General features: G+C 52.2%; 9 protein-coding genes across 9 annotated transcripts; 3 read left to right on the top strand and 6 right to left on the bottom strand.

The window, feature by feature from the left end:
* Positions 1–3,382: 3,382 nt before the first annotated feature.
* On the bottom strand, positions 3,383–5,143 carry ACHE_60110S (Zn(II)2Cys6 transcription factor; the record flags this gene model as incomplete). Its single annotated transcript, XM_043281248.1, has 1 exon — positions 3,383–5,143. One exon carries the CDS (start codon positions 5,141–5,143, stop codon positions 3,383–3,385), a length of 1,761 nt encoding a protein of 586 aa, XP_043138746.1.
* Positions 5,144–5,845: 702 nt separating this feature from the next.
* ACHE_60109A (dolichyl-diphosphooligosaccharide--protein glycosyltransferase subunit 4) lies at positions 5,846–6,100 on the top strand (the record flags this gene model as incomplete). The annotated part of the gene is made up of 1 exon (XM_043281247.1): positions 5,846–6,100. One exon carries the CDS (start codon positions 5,846–5,848, stop codon positions 6,098–6,100), a length of 255 nt encoding a protein of 84 aa, XP_043138745.1.
* A 307-nt stretch (positions 6,101–6,407) lies between these two features.
* On the bottom strand, positions 6,408–8,736 carry ACHE_60108S (putative C2H2 finger domain protein; the record flags this gene model as incomplete). The annotated part of the gene is made up of 2 exons (XM_043281246.1): positions 6,408–6,748; positions 6,846–8,736. 2 exons carry the CDS (start codon positions 8,734–8,736, stop codon positions 6,408–6,410), a joined length of 2,232 nt encoding a protein of 743 aa, XP_043138744.1.
* A 438-nt stretch (positions 8,737–9,174) lies between these two features.
* RPL26A (60S ribosomal protein uL24) lies at positions 9,175–9,914 on the top strand (the record flags this gene model as incomplete). The annotated part of the gene is made up of 3 exons (XM_043281245.1): positions 9,175–9,193; positions 9,333–9,445; positions 9,648–9,914. 3 exons carry the CDS (start codon positions 9,175–9,177, stop codon positions 9,912–9,914), a joined length of 399 nt encoding a protein of 132 aa, XP_043138743.1.
* Positions 9,915–10,591: 677 nt separating this feature from the next.
* Positions 10,592–11,704, bottom strand: ACHE_60106S (alkene reductase; the record flags this gene model as incomplete). The annotated part of the gene is made up of 1 exon (XM_043281244.1): positions 10,592–11,704. The coding sequence occupies one exon, from the start codon at positions 11,702–11,704 to the stop codon at positions 10,592–10,594; it is 1,113 nt and encodes a 370-aa protein (XP_043138742.1).
* Positions 11,705–12,136: 432 nt separating this feature from the next.
* On the bottom strand, positions 12,137–12,943 carry ACHE_60105S (uncharacterized protein; the record flags this gene model as incomplete). The annotated part of the gene is made up of 2 exons (XM_043281243.1): positions 12,137–12,854; positions 12,906–12,943. 2 exons carry the CDS (start codon positions 12,941–12,943, stop codon positions 12,137–12,139), a joined length of 756 nt encoding a protein of 251 aa, XP_043138741.1.
* A 393-nt stretch (positions 12,944–13,336) lies between these two features.
* ACHE_60104S (acyl-CoA synthetase) lies at positions 13,337–15,062 on the bottom strand (the record flags this gene model as incomplete). Its single annotated transcript, XM_043281241.1, has 3 exons — positions 13,337–13,501; positions 13,550–14,685; positions 14,744–15,062. 3 exons carry the CDS (start codon positions 15,060–15,062, stop codon positions 13,337–13,339), a joined length of 1,620 nt encoding a protein of 539 aa, XP_043138740.1.
* Positions 15,063–15,454: 392 nt separating this feature from the next.
* ACHE_60103A (putative ABC transporter) lies at positions 15,455–17,972 on the top strand (the record flags this gene model as incomplete). Its single annotated transcript, XM_043281240.1, has 2 exons — positions 15,455–16,190; positions 16,240–17,972. The coding sequence occupies 2 exons, from the start codon at positions 15,455–15,457 to the stop codon at positions 17,970–17,972; spliced, it is 2,469 nt and encodes an 822-aa protein (XP_043138739.1).
* A 109-nt stretch (positions 17,973–18,081) lies between these two features.
* Positions 18,082–20,262, bottom strand: EXO84 (exocyst subunit EXO84; the record flags this gene model as incomplete). The annotated part of the gene is made up of 3 exons (XM_043281239.1): positions 18,082–18,487; positions 18,543–19,830; positions 19,890–20,262. The coding sequence occupies 3 exons, from the start codon at positions 20,260–20,262 to the stop codon at positions 18,082–18,084; spliced, it is 2,067 nt and encodes a 688-aa protein (XP_043138738.1).
* Between the last annotated feature and the right edge of the window lie 47 nt (positions 20,263–20,309).

Genomic DNA, 20,309 nt, shown 5'->3' with positions numbered 1-20,309 from the left:
GCAAAGTCAACTTCATTTGAGTATGCTAACCAGTATATAGCCAAAAATCCCGAAGAATGGGATGCCTCTGTCAAGAAAAGCCAAATAAAGTAATATTTGGAGCGGTAATTGTCAGATATCCTAATTAGCCGTGCTACACCTTTGCGTCCTCAGGCGTATTTATATAGACTACACTGTGAGGAGATGGGATGCTCAGAAAATCAATTCCTCTTGTTGCACCAAGCGCGTGTTCCTATTGGCATGACAAAGCCTGCGCAATCGCGTCTCCTCAAGTCCTGGCCGGTGACATATATCATTCTGGCTTTTGTCGAGCGATCTTTTTTTGCAGCGAGTGAAATGCAAGCCAACGTGCTCCTCCTAAAGATTTGAAGGAATCGTATGAAGTCCTTTACTATGCTTGATTTCAGAGACACGTTTCACCCATGAGCGCTTCAAGCCGGGAACAATCTCGGAAGGATATCGATATGCGTCAAACTTGGGGCTCCGTTAAAAAGCGAAATGATCGCGCCGATATAGACCTCAGGAGAACGAAAATACCCTCAATACGACATGGAATGGGACGAAGCTTCGGTCAGCTTCACGAATTAGGGCTAAGTATCACCTTATTCGACCGAATTGCGATGTTCAATTTCGACTTTACTTATTGTCACAGAAGAGGAATTAAACAGGTCCAATTTAGGACCATTCAAGTTCACATAACCACCTTATCATGATTCCAGTTCCAATAGCGCTTCTGGTGAGACGCCCGATATGTACAACCACTTCCTGTGCTCTGACTTATGATGTTACAACAGAACTGAGGAACCGAATGCTCGGACAATCAATTCTTACTCTATCCCAACGCTCATGTGATTGGGATGATAATGCCTGCGTTTTCGGAACCTTTCTGTAAACCAGAATAAAAAGGAGATGTACCTTCATTTTCACTGGCTTGTACCCGACAACCTTAGCAATTTGACACCTTTGGTCGACTTTCCCATGCACGCAGACCCCGATTTTGTCCTTACCCGTCACTCATGCCCCGTGACCCCGCCAGGGACCAAAAAAAGAAAGATCTCACAGAACCAGAACTAAGAGTGAAACATCCAAGCCATCTGTGAGTCTTCGCATAATATTGTAGTCTTCATTGACGTCTAACCTAAATATCTTGGTTAGAATCTAGCCGTCGCAATCGTTGTGGAATCGATATACCTCAATCGATCTTCAGCACCGGGCCAAGCTTCAACAGTAGTCCATGACAGCCTTGCAGCTACTGGATCCATCTAAAGAATGACCGAGCATTCATAGATCTGTTCTCGTCGTCGTCAGAATTAAACGGTTAAAGAGGATCGCGAGAATGACAGTCAGTTCCTACACTGATGAACAGCCCGTCGTCACTAGACCTAGGTTTGTATCAAGCAAGTGGCTTGAGTTTCGATGGCCATCATCTTGGAATTTAATCCCATTTCCCCACAATCTTAGTCTTAATGTCCGCGCGGAATGTTCTTTTGGGATATCGGATCCAGAGAAATGGAGAGGTTTTATGAGAGCAGGATAAACAACGGATTACGGCGAGTTATGCCATAATGCCCACAACTATTGGGACGATATGACCAAATAAATTACACAACCAGCTGCAGTCGTTATGTCCAGGAAACCTCGCAAATCTGTCATCTTCAGCAGCACAACGCACTTCATTTGTAGGGTTCTACAAAGAATCGAGTGAAAAGGGCTACATCAAGCCTAACGCCCGTCTCTTTGGTTACGGGATTGAAGCTCAAAGAAGGCCCATGAACGCATATGTGCCAACGGCTGGTTATACGAGCAAGGACTGAGAAATGATTATCATTTCGTATCGCCAGCGCAATACACCAATAATATATGCGCATTCGGAATTGCAAATCCTGAAGCCTGCCATCGGTCCATGCGTACTAAACATGAACTAGTTCACTCTCTCGGCGGCTGCAATAAACACATAGCACGAAAAGCCTCATAGCAGGGCTCGGCCATCGGCAATCTTTCTACTAGCTTTTGCCGGATTAACTCATCATCTAATAACAGATACAAGCTTAGAAGATACACCTGAGGTAATCCAGCAGTATGGACATCCAACCAAAGAGAATGAGCTGATAGTATCCTATTTATGCATTGCATACTTAATTTGAAGCGAGAAGAAAAGCTCGTTTACCATTATTTGGACTCGATGAGTTGTCTTACCAATCACCGGCGATGGCTAAACACCAGGAATGTGGGAAACGCACCTCGGGTGGACTTGAAAATTCTCAACCTCAATCTAGCGATAGTGGGTTTTAGCCCAGAATGTCAAGGCTACGTGGCGGAACTTGCGCTTGTGGTTCACTCTCTGCCATCGGATCATCGTTCCAGATACTGATTGAAAGACGGTGACAAGAATTGTCTTCAGTCAATCTGCAGTGCGTGGCAAGCCAGCAAGCTGGCAATGAGTCAGTTTGGCAAAGTACTGTCAGAAGGACATATAAAGATAAAGATAAAAGTGCCGTCATGGCTTATCCTGCACACGATGAGCCATTTAATTTTAGTTCTAGATTCCGGAAGTCAGAAACTGGTTCTATAAAAGCATTTACTGAGCGAAGCGCAGCTACTCGACTGTTGTCGTGATCACCTATGCTCCCGTCTGCGCACTGCCATAGGAATACATCATAGCTAGAGCAGATGGTACTGAAAGCGCATGTGAACAATAAAACGGCACTGAAAAAATGTCAACACTGTCCTGTGGGAGCAGAATGCTCGCGTGTGTGCGAACGACGCCGAACTATTTTCTACAAGAGAGTGACCCACAACAAAATGAGCGTGTCTTGTGGCATCTGAAGGAAATCTGCTGCCGTGAAGGGATCATCCCACGCGCTGGTCATGACCGCGCATTAGAACTGATGACTGGAGTCTTGAAGCCCTGCCTGCAAATATTGACCACAACCCATGGGACAAACAAGCTCTTGAATCAGTCCGACAATGGCATGTCTTCGTTTGCTATTGGCATAGGAGGTGGTTTAGAATGATTGTACTTGAAAGATTCTGGAATTTGCTTCGAAGATAGTGAGATTATGAGATCGAAGTACTATGTAGTTATGTACACTTGCTTATAGAGCCGTCAAGTCAATTCCTTTCCATCCCCAAACCCTTTTCCCTGATTATGCAGTCTGTTTCATCGCGACGGGTGCCACGATATTTGTGATCATGTCGGCATAACCCGAGCGGGTTCCGTCAACTGGGGTGTGCGCTCGGTATGCAAGGTATAGCTGTACTTCGGGTCTCTTGGTGATCCTTCGCTGCACGAAGCATGTCTGTGTACTTCATCCCATCGGTAAATCCCCGATAGAATTTCACACATATTAATATCAAGGTCAGATCAACACCGGAGGGCAGCTCATCTCGGAAGCGCATCCGACAACCAAAACCGGTTATTATCCAGCACCGTATTCAAATCCAACTGGTCCATCGTCGGCCGCAATCCCATATCCATGACATCCCTTGCAACAGCCTTGATCTGCCTCATGATGAGCTGGGAAATCGCCCATGTTCTAGCCAGGGACTTGAATACACCGATGGTCAGTGTGAGTCTGTCACGGCTTGGATCGGGCATTTGTCCAGCCTTCACGGAGCATGCGGCTAGTTGCACGATGGAGCTGAGGACGAGCGCGCAGATGAAGAACGGGGTATGTTTGACGACTGGCAAACGGATGGAGGCGAGGGTTGAGATTTCACTGGCCGCTTTGACGGCTTTCATGGCGTGCGCGTGGTGCGAGAAGGCTGGGATGCTAAGCGGGCCGTGGTGGCCGCAGATTACCTCCGCCGCGACAGCAGGCGAGGAGAGTAGATCTGAGCGCGGGAAGTGGAGGTAGACACCTGCGCCGTTGACGATCATCGTGGCTTGGAACATCATCTCATCGACTGTGCCGTCGGGGCGCATGAGTTCGGCTTTGCTTTCGGGGAGGTGGTGGAACCAGCTTGCGATGCGGGCGTCGATGGCTTCGACGTGGTCTTGTTGGCCTTCGACCATTTCTTGGATGGCTACGACGCGGCCTAGGATGCGGATGGCTTCAATTCGGTATGTGTAGGAGGAAAAATCTCGTTCTTCGTCGGCAAAGACACGGCCGTCGAATTGTGCGATGGTTGGAGGTGGCGGGGGGGTCAGTCCATCCTGGAAGATTCGCTCTTCGCATGGTAGTCCGACTTCGAGGGGTATTGCACCGGCGCGGAGAGTCTTTTGCACACCGAGTGCGGTCAGCATGCCCTCGACAACAATAAGCTCCCACCAGGTCCGACGTAAACTCTCCTCGCGCAATGGATCACCACCGCCCAATCTGCTGGCACAGTCGGCCTGATGGAGTCCTACATCGAACGCCAAATCTGTTGCCATAGTGAGGCACTCGCCTGCTTCGGGCCGCTCGTTGCGCGAATGTAGCACGATGGCTAGTAGCACGAGCGCCTGTATCTTCTCTATGCTTAGTTCTTGTTCCATCACGGTCGTGACCACAGTTGGACGATATGTCTCGCTGGATGCTGCAGGTGTAAAGTGTGATCCGATGAACTTGATGACATGCTCGAGGAACGGCGGTATGCTGGAACGATCCAGACAACGAAGCGGGCGTAGAATCGGATGCGCGGAGTGGAAGTAGGTGTAGTAGATATCAATCAAATAGCCATCTGCAGCACCCGAATACAACGATGCCCCAGAATCCGGCGTCATAGGTCCATATCCCGGTACCGGCTGCTGTTGTTGCTGGGGCGTAGGTGCGCTTCCCAACACATCCGCCAGAAACACCGGACTCTGCGAACTAGATGACGACGGAATAGGAGCCACAGGGGCATATTGCATTCCACTATTCTGCAGACTCCAATTCGGCGGAAGATCGAGCATCCCGACAGAGGTAGGGTCGAACGAAGGAACCAAATCGGCGGCTGTCTGCTCCGGGGTCGTCGGGTTGGCACGTCGCTTTTTCGAGGGGCCTTTGTAACCGCGCCGGCTTGGAGTGTATTGGCATTCGCTGTTGGTGACCTGGCAGCGTCCGCAGACCGGGGTCTGGCCGTCGCATTTGAGGTGCTTGTGTCGACAGAGGAGGCATGCTAGAAGGGAAGGGCCGGAGCTTCTGGCATTGGGATTTGCGAAATTGGTGGGATCTTCCATGGCTAAATCGCCACCTATCACTCAGGATGTGGTCGCAGGAGAAGAGGTAAAGAGGACAGCCGTCGACGTAATCAAAACAAGCAGACAGTCGAGATCGAAATGACGCGAAGCAGCGTTGGGTGTGAGAGAATGTGGGAAAATAATGAGGGAACAACACACTTAAGCACGAAAAAATATATATTAAATGACACGGAACAAAGAAGAAGTACCGGCAAATGAAAAGAAACGAAACAATCACAACAATCGAATCGAATTGTTGTACGGCCGTTAGACGTGGGCCTCCGGCGGGGGGTCCAGAAACAAATCAGAAGCCGCGCCGTTAGGGACCAGTCTCGTTAAAAGCCTTAACCAGCATTTGATTATGACTTAGCCCAGCGATTAGGCATGGACACTGCCCGGCGGCGGCTCGTTGGGGCCGTGGTGGGTGGAAAAGCCGCCCGAGCTGAAAGGTGTCACTTTCGACACTACCTGCCTTAACAGCTTAACAGCTTAATAGCCACCGCAATCTATCTACAAATAAAAAAGTGAAGAGCGACAGGTAAGTATTATTACGACTTCTTCATTCGCGACTATTCCTGCTAGATACCAGATAGCTAACCCGTTCAGTTACAGTACAGTACAGCTCCGATCTCCTATCCACCTCGATCCAACTTACTAGATCCCACCTATCATCCCTCAAACCACCCAAATCAGTCCCTCAAAATGATCTCCGATAACGACCTCTACCGCCTCGCCCTCTTCCTCGGCACCTGCGCCATGATGATGATCGTCCTCTACCATTTCCTCGAGGTCAATGCCAGCGACGAGGCCGACGAGCAACCCACTCATAAGAACGCCGGATCCGCAGACAAGGCTTCGAACATGGGAATCACGGGTGACGGTGTGCCGCTGGCTGCCGCTGCTGCTGCCGCTGGGGGTTCTGGTTCGTCAGCTATTGGAGGGGGGAAAGGGAGGTAATGGTGGTTATACGAAGTATGGGGGATACACATGGATGTGAAGGATGGGGCATGGATAAAAAGATATGACTACGTGGGTATAATGGCTGGGAGCGCTGTTTTATATCCTACCAGGTGTACTCTCTACGATTCGCCTGCCTTGACCTCTATTCAATCAATCTCAATTAAATGCATGATATGTAGATTCCCCTTGCTACCCAAACGCCAAATGCCTCTGAAATCAAACAAAACACGCTTGTCCACGAAGTAAATATGCACAAGAGGGGGATGTACGAAGAAAAAAAAAAAAAAACAAAACGACATGGGTATCAAAACTCCATCTCAGACTCGGATTCCCACGCAGGTCCATCTTCCGGGTCAGAGTACAACTCGTAAAACTCCTCGTCATTAGTGACTCGCTCATTCCGTGCAGGAGTCGCCAGTTGACAACCGCCTGGGTCGAGTCCCACTCCGATCCTTTCCTTGTGTCTTTGCACCGCCTTCAGAATCTCCCGGGCCTTGTCTTGTTGAGAGGTATTGCCATGGACCTGATTAAACGCGCGGATGGAGCTATAGCTAGCTGGAAGGATGAGTGAGTCTTCGCCTCCTAGTTGATTCGATTCCGGTGTTTCATAGGTTCCTGGGATGTTCTCGCTGGTTTCATTGTCCACTAGATGAATCACCATGGGTACGTGTTAATAAGAGTTTCCGTTATGATGAGGGCACGTAAAAGCATTGCTGCAGCTAAAGCACGATGTCTGTCTCACCAGTTTGAGGTACTGATGGCCCGTCTCCCAGCTTCCACGCAATTGGATTGAGATGCTTGGATTTGACGTGATTGAACAGCTCCGCCGCAGCCATCGGATTGTTACAGTCGCATCCCGACCAGCTACATGTGATGGTATACGGAATATGAGACTTAAGAAGATGATGTCTGAGAAGCTCAAGGTTGTGTAACTCCGCCTGACAGTTCTGCCATTCGCACGCATAGACTGGATACGACACTGGCGGCGCAGACAAGGGAATCGACACCTCAACCTTGGGCGCAGACTTCTTCGACGCCATCGTCTCAGGTTGCTTGGGCTTCTTTAAGGACCTACCCCGCCGCACTGGCTGGGATGGTGTGGGCTTGTTTGATTTTGCTGGAGAAGACGGTAGCTGAGGAAGCGATATGGCCTGCAGCTTCTGCGGTCGCGGTGACGGTCTCGGAGGTTGCACCTGCACCAATGGCATTGGCGATTGCTCAGGTACAGAAGCTGGAGTCTGAGGACGATTCTGTTGCTGCTCCGGCTTCGGCTTCGGCTTCGGCTTCTTCTTCTGCTGCTCTTGCTGCTCTTGTTGTTGTTGTTGTTGTTGTTGTTGTTGCGGCTGTGCTTGCGGGACAGGAATCGAGACCGCGGGCGGACGCGATGGCGGAGTAGGACAAGGCGCGGCTGCGATTGGCTGTGACCGATCACGTGGCAGTGCAGCGGGCGGTGGACGAGGCGGAGCGGCAGAATGACTGGGGGGTTGAGTTGGGACCGGGGGAGGAGGCATAGGCTTGCTAGCAGTCTCGGGCTTCGCAGGCTGCGTAGGATGGACTTGCATGTTAAGAGTATCGACAATGTCCCAGCGAATGGTATCCAGGTCGGCCGTGTTGTCAACCAAATGAAAGATGTCGCGCAATTGGGACAAATGGTGGTTCAAGGCTGGTTCTGTAGGGTGTCGGCCAGACGCCACTAGAATATCTCTCGCGATGGTGGTTGGATCGTAGCTCGTCTTCTCCGCAGCATCCTTTTTGTCAAAAGGTTGAACGATGTCAATGCGGTCACGGAGGGAGCTTCCATCGGTGGGATGACGCGGTTGAAAAGAATAACCTGAAAAATCATATCCACTGGTCACTTTTGCCTGACTGCTCTCGATGCGACGGTGCTTGAAATCGTTATTTGGATTGGGTGCTTGAGGGTTTCGGGGCTTAGCAACAGGTGGACGCTGGGCGGGGGCGGAAGGCGGCGGACGCTGCTGAGCTTGAGGAGCCGGTCCTGGAGCGGGAGCTAGACCTGGACGCGCAAAAATGGAATGTGTATGAGTATGATGGCTCACTGCCGGTATTGGGGCTTGGGACGACATCGTAGATGGGCGAGCCCGAAAGCCCGTTGGAGTTGCGGACAACGGACGTTGCTGCCGTTGCGGCTGTTGTTGTTGCGGCTGTTGTTGTTGCGGCTGTTGTTGTTGCGGCTGTTGTGGTTGTTGCTGTTGTGGTTGTTGCTGTTGTGGTTGTTGCTGTTGTGGTTGTTGCTGTTGTGGTTGTTGCTGTTGTGGTTGTTGCTGTTGTGGTTGTTGCTGTTGTGGTTGTTGCTGTTGTGGTTGTTGCTGTTGTGGTTGTTGCTGTTGTGGTTGTTGCTGTTGTGAATGAGCTGAGATCGACGCGGGAGGAAAGAAGGGGCCGTATGGAGACATGTAGGAGTATGAATTCTGAGGTCGATAGGGCATGGATGATTCTAGCGCGCTTTGAGCCAGAGCAATCGGATCCATATCCATATGGCCGTCGTAGCTTGGAGTGCTGGTCTGCCCGGTATTCTGCATTTGCGCAGCCGGGTAGAAACCGTTTGGCGCGCCCAGAGCGGAAGTAGGCTGTGACCAGTAATTTGCGATCCACTCATAGTCTTTCTCTGACATCTTGTCAAGAGATCGGCCACCCTCTCGCTATGCGAGAAGGGGCTGTTGAGCGTATTTCAAGGCGATCGGACAGAGGGCGAGGAACGGGGAAGCGAGGATCGTTTTAAATGAATAGAGAGTAATATCGACGCGATAAGTGACATTGAGGTTGTGAACTTGAGCTCTGTTAAGCAAGCGTAGACATGCATAGATAGCCGCCGTCAGAGCGCCGCGCGATTGACATTACCCTTTCCGGATAGCGGAGCGCGAACCAATCACAAGGCAGCCACCAGCCCTAGGCTAAGCGGGCAGGTCATGTGACGCACACTCGGGCGGCGCACACAATTTCGGCTAACCAGAAGTTCGACGCAAGAGACCTTTTCGACGACCTTACGACGACAACGTTCACCACGACCCCCTCTAGAGCCCGGTGTTAATACTCAAAGGAGGCTCGACAAGATGACCGTCATCAACCATGGTGCGTTTTTTTCGTTTTCTATATGGTGGATTAATGAAATAGTGGATTGTGGTGGTGGTAGTTACGGGGGTTACAACTGGGATCACAGGGGTTATTGAACATGTCTGTCGAATGGTTATACTGACCGATTTCTCAACAGCCCTCGCCTCTTCGCGCAGCAAGTCGCGCAAGGCGCACTTCAGCGCTCCCTCCAGCGAGCGCCGTGTCATCATGAGCGCTCCTCTGAGCAAGGAACTCCGTGAGAAGCACAACGTACGCGCCTACTCTATCCTATTCTCCCCTACGCTCTCGCTTCTACGCCGATCTCCCAGAATTGTCTCGAGAAATCGATGAATGGAATGGTGCCTAAGTGAAGGAACAACATGCTGGACGATCGTTTCCAAAGGAACACTTCTGGGAGACAAGCGGGGCGAGGGACAACGTTTGTCGAGGAAACCGGACTAACAACTTCTAGGTCCGCTCCATCCCCATCCGCAAGGACGACGAGGTCACCATCGTCCGGGGCTCCAACAAGGGCCGTGAGGGCAAGATCACCAGCGTCTACCGTCTCAAGTGGGTTGTCCACGTCGAGCGTGTTGTTCGCGAGAAGTCCAACGGCCAGAGCGTTCCCCTCGGCATCGCCCCCTCGAAGGTTGTCATCACCAAGCTCCGGATGGACAAGGACCGTGAGCAGATTCTGGAGCGCATTGCTAAGGGACGTGAGGCGGCCAAGTCTTCGTAAAGGGTTTTTTCGCATCGGTTCTGTTTTCTTGTTGCAAATTAGGGTGATGGCGTGGGAGTATATGAGATACTCAAAATGAAAATACCTGCTACGGCCAGGCTTCCGTCTTCAAGGTTATGAATGGGATTCAACAAAAAAAGCGAAAATTCTTACCTTTTCCCTCATCCGGTCTACAACCGGCGCCTTTTCCTCACCCAAAAATCTCTTAGGTATTCATGAATGCCATATTCTAATGTTCAGTTTTCCGTGTTATCCGCCTTCGTTTTCAACTATGAGATGCCTATTCGATCCACTTACAATCTCTCCGAAAGGAATTCGATGTTCGACCTGCCCATTGCATGCCCATTGCACCATCGATTATCGAATACAACCCCACGCAGCTCCATCTACAAACGACAACGCCACTTTATCACCTTATCATACCCCATCTGCGGATGACCATGGGTTGGCGAGGTAAACAGTCGGCGTAGAGTGAAACACAGAAGCCGGTCAACGACCACGCTTCTGCTCGCTTGCAGACTCGCACTGACTAGCCATGAAGCTGCGAGTTTGAGAGTGAGGGATATGTAACCTCGTAGTTTCGTTATTATAATACAATCGATTCTATTTCGCATCTTCTATGCTTGTTCAGTCTATACATTTGTACCACCGGATTCCGGCTTCTCCGCGACTATCATTCAAGCAACAATCTCATGTCCATGCTCCTCCAAAAACTCCTTACTATACGGATAATCTAAATACCCCTCCAACTGCATCGGGGTATAAAACGAAGGCCGATGGTACGGGTTCGGCGCAATGCCCTTCTGCATCCTATACACCAAATCGGGCGTCGACAGGAAATACCGTCCAAACACCAGCGCCACGTTCCGATCCTTATACACCCCATCCAGATAATGCCGCGCATTGTCAGGTGTAAACCCACCCGCCAATAGAACAACGGAGTGGTCTCCCCAAACATCAAGCACGAAGTCAACCTGCTCAGGCGTATCGATATCTTCACTGTTGGTAACCCGCGCCTCAATGACATGCAAATATCCCAACTTCAACTTCTTAAGAGCCCTCGTCAACTCCGTGAACTGCGGAACGGGATCCTCCATCCGCATATCCTGGAACCGACTCCACGGACTGATTCTGTACCCAGTCCTTTCGGCCCCAATAGCACCCGCTACAGCGCGTGCAACTTCAACACCGAACCGGTTGCGGTTCTCCACGCTCCCGCCCCAGATATCACTCCGGTGGTTACTATTGTCCTGCGTAAACTGATCGATCAAGTACCCATTCGCGCCATGAATCTCCACCCCGTCGAACCCAGCCTCCATCGCACACTGCGCTGCATGTGCAAACTCCCCAATGCAGTCTTTGATGTCGTTCTCGCTCATCTCTCTCGGCGTCGCCATCCCGCTTATCGGAATCGCGCTCGGCGCATCAACACTGAACCCCTTGCTCGCAGCAGCATCCGGGAACCCCGCCCGTCCCGGCGCTACTATCTGGCAGTACATGAAGCACCCGCACGCATGTACTGCGTCCGTGATCTCCCTCCACCGCTGGATCTGCAGCTCGTTCCAGATCCCGGGGGTGTGCGGGAAGGATGCTGCTGCGCGGGGGGAGATGGTGCATGCTTCGCTGATGAGAAGGGTTCCCGGGATGAGGGCGCGCTGCGTGTAGTAGATGATTGCCATGGGGAGTTGGATATTGTTGGTGTCGGCGCGGAGGCGGGTTAGGGGGGCCATTACGATGCGGTGAGAGGGGTGAATGTGGCCGGTCTTGAAGGGGGTGAATGTTTTGGTCATTTTTGTGGTTTTGTATGGATATATGGGAGTTTTTTTTGGGTGTTCTTTGGTGTCAATTGAGGTGTAGGTGTGAAGTGGAGGATCTACTAGACTTTATAACTAACGGGTCGATTATCAATCAGTGGCCAATCATGTCTGAACTGGGGTTGGTTTATTGCAGCACTGAAGAATTGACGGATTGACTAGAGATAATCAATCGATTAATTGAGAGTATGGGTTGCCTGCATCTACTAGCCACAGTTGGTGTTCCATGTTTCATGCATGCGGATATAAAATTCTGCTAGTACCCGAGGATCCCTGTTGGATATATATCTCGGTACGGACTATATACTGCAGCTAGATCTGTGATGCGATGATCAATATAAACCCATTAATATATAGAAGAATGACTAGATACAAACACCAGCATAAATCGTAAAGAATAGAGACAGCTCAACCCACACACCTCCCCCAAGCCGGCAACCCACATCCCATCCCCACAAACAAATACAACAAGAAAATCACCACCACCACCACCATAACCATCAACTTGGTGTTCTTCCACCACATCTTCCTCCGTAACCCCCTGCTCCGAATCCGAAAGTCATGCGCACTCCCTCCCAACCGATCCGTCTTATCAACCAACAAATCAATCCGTTCCCCTCGCTCCAGCACCCGCTCGATATTCTCTGTCATAATGCCCCGCACATCGTCGATGTCTCGCTTCGCCAGCGCCAGCGAGTCTGACGGAGAAGCCGTGTTGAATGTCGAAAGCAACGACCGCAACTCCAGATTAAATGCCGCACACCCGTACGCCGGCAGCGACGAGAAATCAGTACTCGACGGCGGATACGTAGACAGGAACTTGCGCTTCATCTCAAGCAGAAACGCGAACGGGATGCGACGGCCTTGCTCGGCGGCTGCGACGACGATGTAGCTCAAGGGTAGGTGCGAGGATGGTTCGTGGCGGGTTGCATCGTCAAATGCTTCGCCGGTTGGGGAGTCGGCGATGCAGTGCACGAAGAGCCGGTCGTGGGTGTAGGTGAGTTTCTGGGCTTTGTCGTGGGTGATCTTGGGGAGGATGATGGAGGCTAGGGATGAGGCGGAGGTGGAGGATGTGCCTGGGGCGGAGTGCTCGGTGAGGATTGTTGTGCGATGAGCTATACAGGTGCTGGTTTTGTTAGCTTCTGTATGGCATGGCTCTGTCTGACAGACAACGTACTAGAGGAGGAAGCTCGGGGGTTTGGATGAGGAGGCCATGCTGGTGGTCCGATGTTTCTGATTAAGTGATGCTCAGTAGAACTACCGATGCTCTGTCTGTCAACAAGCCAACGCAAACCGGCAAGAAGACAGTTCCGACAGCGGTGATGATCGATGAGCGAAGCCCGTGACGTCGCGCCAAGAACCCCGGATTATGTCACGTGAATTCTTGCAGTCAATTGTTGCAACCAATCGAGACAGAGAAGGTGACTATGAGAAAATACAAAGCGATTCGTGGATGTGATGTAGATATACGAGACCCGGCAGGCTTTTCTAGGTCTGCAGCATTCGGATTGCGGTGAAGCAACATCAATCACGGTCTATGCATATCTGCTCTATCATTATCCATAATCTATGTACTTCTCATCTAGCCATCTATCTGCTGATCCAAATCTAAGCAAGTTCAGGCCAGTACTTCTGCACAATCGTCTTCTTATTCACCTTGCCCATGGCATTCCGTTCAATAGCATCGACAACTTTCAACACAGTCGGGATCTTATACGGCGCCATCTCCTGCTTCAGCTGTGTGCGCAGGGCCTGGAGTTCCAATGGCTCGGTCTGCTCTGTTAGTATCAACTGGAGGTCATGGGAGTGAGGGAGACTTACACCAGGGCGCTGCTTGACAACGGCACCCACACGCTGCCCCCATTCTCCATCTGCTAAACCAACCACGGCAACTTCCTGGATGGCGTCCAGACCAAGCATCTTCCGTTCCACCTCCAGCGCAGAAATCTTGTATCCGCCTGATTTGATCAGGTCAACAGATGCGCGACCCTGGATAAAGTATGCGCCTGCTGGGTCCCGCTTGGCGACGTCTCCGGTCTTGAACCAGCCATCCGAAGTGAACTCCTTGGCTGTTGCTTCGGGTCGTCTCCAGTATTCCTTGAAGACATTGTCGCCCTTGATCTCGATCATGCCATCCTCGTCCACGGCATCGATGACTGCGCCGGTCTCCTTGTTTGTAAGCCGCACCTGCACACCAGGAAGAGGCCACCCCACACTTCCGTCAATACGCTTCTCGACTTCTAATCCGCAGCTCAGCGCCATTCCGATTTCTGTCATACCATACCGCTCTAGCAGAGTCTGACCGGTAATCTCTGCAAATTTGGATTTGATAGGAGTAGGTAACGCAGCAGAACCGCTGACAATAAGCCGCAGAGCTTTGGCGCCAGCACGAGCAGCATTCTCGCGGTCCGTACCGCGGATGTTGGCGTCAAAGTAGTCCACCAATCGCGAGTAGATGGTCGGAACGGCAAAAAACATAGTCGAGGAACCTTGGTCTTGCCACCGGTCCCAAATCACCGTGGGGTCGAATTTCGGATGCATCTCGACGGTTACTCCACTTAGGAAGCTAGCCGTAAGGCCGTTGACGATGCCGTGGATATGGTGCAGAGGAAGAACGTGGATCAGACGGTCGGAGGAGTTGTACTCCCAGGCTTCGACCAAGCATCCGGCTTGGAATGTGATATTCTTGTGAGTCGTCACGCAGCCCTTGGGACTCGATGTAGTACCAGACGTGTAGATCATCAGTGCCCGCTGGTCCAGAGGGCATTCTGAACTGAATGGAGGGAGCATCGCTTCGTTATTTTGTGAAAAGGGCGTCAGGGTCATGAACCGGATGTCTTTCGTGATCCCCTCACGGAGAGGAGCTTCGAATTTCTCAAACGACGGATGCAGGATGATCAACGAGGGGTCTGAATCGCCGATAGTGTATAGCAGCTCTTTTGCGGGGTGGGTAGTACCTATCGCATTGTTAGCCATACTGTCTCAGTTCAGCAATCGATCGCGGCTGATACATACACAGTGGTACGCAAACACCCCCCGCAGCCCAAACAGCCCACTGCACCACCACGTAATCATACCCATTGGGCGTGAGGAATGTGATACGCCGTTCTTCCAAGCTCCCGGAGTCTGCAAGTCCCAATTCCTCCAAAATGACCTTTTTCATTGTAGCCGCATCCGCCAGCAGCTGGCGATAAGTAAACCGCTGCCCCTTGGAGGCATCATCCACTGCAATCTTATCCGGGGTATTCTCTGCATGTTTCTTTGCCTCGAGGAATATAGGTAGCGACGGAATGGAGTGAGTTGCTAATTGGCCATTTGCGGGTGTTTGCGCCATTGTATCAATTGAGAGGTATAACAGTTTGTCGATATATACAGTGAAGAATCAATGAGAATGGAGTGGGGGGAATCGAAGTATGGGGCGTAGGGGGTTGTTCAGCGGAGTTTATCGGTTTTAAAAGCACGATAAGCTTAAGTGAGCGTCGGAGAGAGTGGCTGCCAGAGTCCGTCAAAGACCGAAAAAAAAGAAATATACAATTAGGGATTAAAGATAGATATGTAAGAACTGCAATTGGATTGATATTCTCTCAATTGCAACAATGGCTGTGGCATGTACATACTTGTACTCGTTATCGACAAACACGTGACGCCACGTGCAGCCCTATCGCGATGTCGGAGTCGGAGTTAACAGCAGCGGCGACGAAAAGTTGACAAGGACTGCGGCACATCATGCTTCGTCGACCGCTTTTATGGACGGGGATTCTGAGAACCCCGAGTCCACGTCTCCTTCGCCATGTCTCCTCCGTACCCCCGTTGATTCGCATTGAAAAGGGAACCTTCTACCAGCGCTATCCCACCCCCGATGACGCCGCTACGGGCCAGAACCCGCCTCTGTTTCCGAACCTCAATTTCGTCCTGCCAGCTAAGCCAGAGAGTCTTTCGACGAAGGAGAAGGACGAGCCACAGCAGCAACAGCATTGGGCTGTGATCGGGTCGTCTGGGCGAACGAGTTTCCTGGACGTCTTCCGCGGCCAGTATATCTGCGATCCCCCCACCGCCCGCAGCTACCCGTTCCTCCTTACAGACGAGATTGCTGAGAAGGATCCGCGTTTACGGTTTGTCGGCAATGCGGTTCAGTATATTGGGTTCAGTGGTGAGGGTTCTGGGGCCATTGGTGGTACGCGAGGTGCCTACTTGAGTGCTCGGTATGAGAGTCACCGGGAAGAGACGGATTGGACTGTTGAACAATATCTCAAGGGACAAACAGAGTTGAATCCGTTGGAGGGATTTGAAGATGGAAAGGTCAAGGACAAGGTACTATTGGACCAGGTTATCTCCGATTTGCGGTTGAAGGAGCTGCTTGATATGCCGGTAGCGAACCTCAGCAATGGCCAGACAAGACGTGCGCGGATTGCAAAGGCGTTGCTGAGCAAGCCGGAGCTGTTACTGCTGGATGACCCTTTTAGTATGTCTTCCTGCGGTATTCTATATAGCTTTTGCTAATTGGCATTTAGTGGGACTCGATCCGGCCACCGTCCGGGGCATCTCCGGATTCCTGCACCAACTGGCAGCCAAAAGCTCACCCCGATTGATACTTGCTCTACGCCCACAAGATATCGTCCCAGACTGGATCACACATGTCATTATTCTCGGAAACAACAACAGAGTCCTTTTGCAGGGATCCAGGGCAGAAGTTAACCAGGCTCTGGAGGTGTGGAGACGCCTGCCTATTAAGAATCAGACTGGTCTTCGTCCGGGGGATAAGAAGATATATGCCCAGGCAGCGGATGACATGGAGAAGGGGTTCTTGGACAAGCAGTTGCTCTGGGACTTGGACCTGGTCAAGTCAAAAGCGGACAAAACGGTTCCTGCGGCTGCGCAGGGAGGAGAACCGCTGATTGAGATGGATGGCGTGCGCGTGCAGTACGGCGACAAGGTGGTCCTTGGTAACTGGGAACAGGACATCAATGGAAAGAAACAAGAGGGACTACACTGGACCGTCCGTCGTGGAGAGCGCTGGGTGGTTCTGGGAGCAAACGGGTCAGGCAAGACTACACTGCTATCGATGATTACATCAGACCATCCACAAGCATACGCTATGCCACTGAAACTCTTGGGACGATCACGGCTTCCCGAACCCGGCAAACCTGGAATCTCACTCTTCGAGCTCCAATCCCGCATGGGTCACTCCTCCCCCGAAATCCACGCCTTCTTCCCCCGCCAACTGACAATCCGCCAATCCATCGAGTCCGCCTTCGCAGACACCTTCCTCTCCAGACCCAAGCTAAACCACGACCGCGACCTCGACGTCAGCGCCGCCCTGCGCTTCTTCAAAGCCGAACTCGACCCCGATGCCGCATCCCCCACCAAAGAAAACCCACCTTCCATCGAAAGCAAATCCGGCGACGCCTTCCCAGACATCGGCCTTTCCCACCGCATGCAAAAACAACCCTACTTTCCAACAGACTACGACGTCGACTACGCCGACACAGTGACCTTCGGCCAGCTCAGTACCGCCCAGCAACGCGTCGTCCTCTTCATCCGCGCACTCATCCATAAACCAGATATCATCATCCTCGATGAGGCGCTCTCCAGCATGCCCGCTTCCACACGAGACAAGTGTATCGCCTTCCTCGAGACCGGCGAAACAATTCCCCCATACCTCATCCCCCCGCCTGGCACCCGCCGTTCCAAGAACGAAGAGCCCCTCATCAAGGGCTTCAACTCTGACCCAGCAACGATCCGCCACACGGGTATTTCGGAAAACCAAGCGCTGATCATGATCAGCCACGTCAAGGAGGAAATCCCCGATATCATACGACACTACATGCGTCTCCCGTCAGACCCCGGAGACGGCGCGGAGCCGCTGGATTTCAGACTCGGCGTGCTAGCGCAGGACTGGGTGATGAGCGATCCGGCCATGTGGGAGCGCGTGTGGTCGCCGCCGTCGGTGTTTGATAATCCGTTCAAGGCTGCTAAGTTTAAGCCCGCGATGTCGCCGGAGAAAAGCAAGGCTAAGGAGGAGCGGGCGGTTGAGACAGAGAAGCCGGAGGTGAAGACTTCTCGTCGAGGGAAGAAGAAAGCAGAGCAGCCAGAGGAGCCGGAGCAGAAAACTGCTCGTGGACGGAAGCAGGTAGAAGAGCCGGAGGAGCCAGAGCAGAAGGGTTCGCGTCGGCGACGGTCAAAGAAGACAGAGGAGTCTACGGAGCCGAGTAAAGGCCGTGGGCGACCAAAGAAGGCAGAATAAGGATATGTACATGTACAATTTAGATTTGTATATACGCTGTACTTGTACTTGGACAGAATATTGAATGCGCAGACCCTGCACCACAGTTGAATGAAATTATTCTGCCACACTAAAAAGAAGGCTGCTGCTCCCCAGCAGCCTGCGCCAGCCCCGAAATCAACGACTCCGACCTCGTCATCTGCGGCCGATTCTCCCGCTCCTCGCCGTTGATCTCCAACCCCCTGGCAACCAGATCCGTAAAGTCCACCGCAACCTCTCTCAACACCTCCGCCTGTTCGTGCACGATGTCGATGCATTTCTGCCACACGGTTGTCCCCCGCTGCACGGTGCTGAGCTGCCGCGTGAGGAGCGCGTTGAAGCCGTCGAGGTGCTGCTTGGCCCATTTGATGCAGGCGCTGGTCATCACGGAGGGGAAGCATTGCTGGTAGATGCTGATGGTGTGTTTGACGAGGGTGAAATAGACGTAGGAGATTTGGAAAATGTAGAGCGGGAGGTCGCCTTCGAAGACGCAGCCACTAGACGGGTTAGTTCATGGGGAACGTGGAAGAGAAGTTGCTAGGGTAGACATACCGGATTCGCTTGGTTATGACGTCGGACCTGGCTTTCAGGTAGGCTTCTCGGGCTTGGTCCTCAAATCCCAGACGTGTAAGCCAGCTCACCTTGGTCTTGGTGGCATTCGGGAATGAATTGGTATCGACCAGAGATCGCGATAAGACACCGGCCAGTTTGGCCGCTCGCTCATCGACCTTGCTGTTGATCACGTCCTGCGCGATCGTGTTGCCTTTGAGACCCTTGGCTAGCTTCCGCAGCCGCTCAATGGAAGAAACAGCCTCTTCGAAACGCTGCAGCGCGATATCGATGTCAAGCTCGTCAACTTGGCCTTCAACCCAGCGCAGGTTCTGCTGTTTTCCATCTACATCGATGCGTAGTTCTGGCTTGTCGCGCGGGTTATCGGAGCCGCCATCGTACAGGTCGATGGGCTTCAACGAACCAAATGACGATTGCCTCGCACCAGCCAAGTACCCGAACGATTCGTTGGATCTGCTGGCTGCTTCCGTCTCCGACCGTAGCGTCCGTCGCAGATCGTCGACGGCTTTGCGGAACGTGGCGAGCAATTCATTTTTCGCGGGACTGTTGCGCTTGTCATGGCGGTAGGTGAACGGCTTGGCACCAACTCGGACGACCACTGCGCTTGAAATACCACGGTCTTCGGCCTCGTCGCGAGCTTGTCCCGCACCCATGTTAGCACCGAGATCGATCATGTCGATGTCTTGCAAAGGCCAGCACTGCTCCGCCACGAGTTTCGTCGGAACCGGGCCACGGTGATTGCTCTGGTCTACGCGCTTTCGTTTCTTCACTGCCACTAGGAGGTGATCGTTCAGCAGCACAATGTGAACCGGTCGTCTTGGTTTCCACGTCGCGGAATCGAGTTCAACCCAGTTGCCCGTTTCAATCACAATATGACGACCCGAAACAGCCGGAAGGAACTTCTGCGAACCCTCCACGGTTTTCCATAACGTTTGTAGTTGTACATTCCACATGCTTTCCAGGTTGGCCACTGAACTGCGATTGGCATTCCGCTTGGGTAGACGCTCGTCGGTAGTCGGGGACATGGGGTTGGGCGTATTTCCAACGGTCGTCTGGCCCAGCGCCGTCGTAAGCTCTGCCATCAATGTACGGAGTGTCCGCATCTCGCCCTTGAGCTTATCCGCTTCTTTACTAATCTTGATGAATTGCGTTCGGTTTTGGTATACATTCTGCTGGAGGTCGGTCGACGTGCGGTTCTTGACTTTCCGAAGGGCGTTCTGGTAGTCTCGAATTTCCTCCTCGGACGCGTTTGCGAGGAGATTAGCGACATCTACAACGTCATGTGTTAGTTCCAGCCCGGAGATGCCATGTGTCAAGACAGTCACTCACATCGATCAACCGGTAAGCTTGGGTCCCGCAGCGCATTCAAATCAACCTCCGGAGGCGCAGACGGATCATGCGACGGTCCATTATTGCTAGCTGGAGGCGGACCTAGCCCGCCATACCCCGGAGGCAGCCCCGGAACCGGAGGGGCAGCATCAAAATCCGGAACCTGATTGAAGCGGGTCGAGTACCGCCGCTTCACCAGATCAGAGGTCGCATCGCTCTGAGGGGCTCTCTCCCGCGAGGTGGCCGATGGGGCCTTTTGGGCTGAATCGGCTGCCCGATTGTTGGCAGGGGCAGGGTCCGCGATGGGTTTCGGAGCACTGATTTGAGGCCGGCGACCTTTTTTGCTGCGGAGGGTGAGACCGCGGCCTTCCATATTCCAGATAGAGAGCTCAATTCCGTTTTATCTGAATAGTAGTAGTG

Source organism: Aspergillus chevalieri, chromosome 6 (genome assembly GCF_016861735.1).
Source record: "Aspergillus chevalieri M1 DNA, chromosome 6, nearly complete sequence".
In the NCBI taxonomy this organism is placed as follows: domain Eukaryota; kingdom Fungi; phylum Ascomycota; class Eurotiomycetes; order Eurotiales; family Aspergillaceae; genus Aspergillus; species Aspergillus chevalieri.
This window is presented reverse-complemented; position numbering and strand designations above follow the sequence as displayed.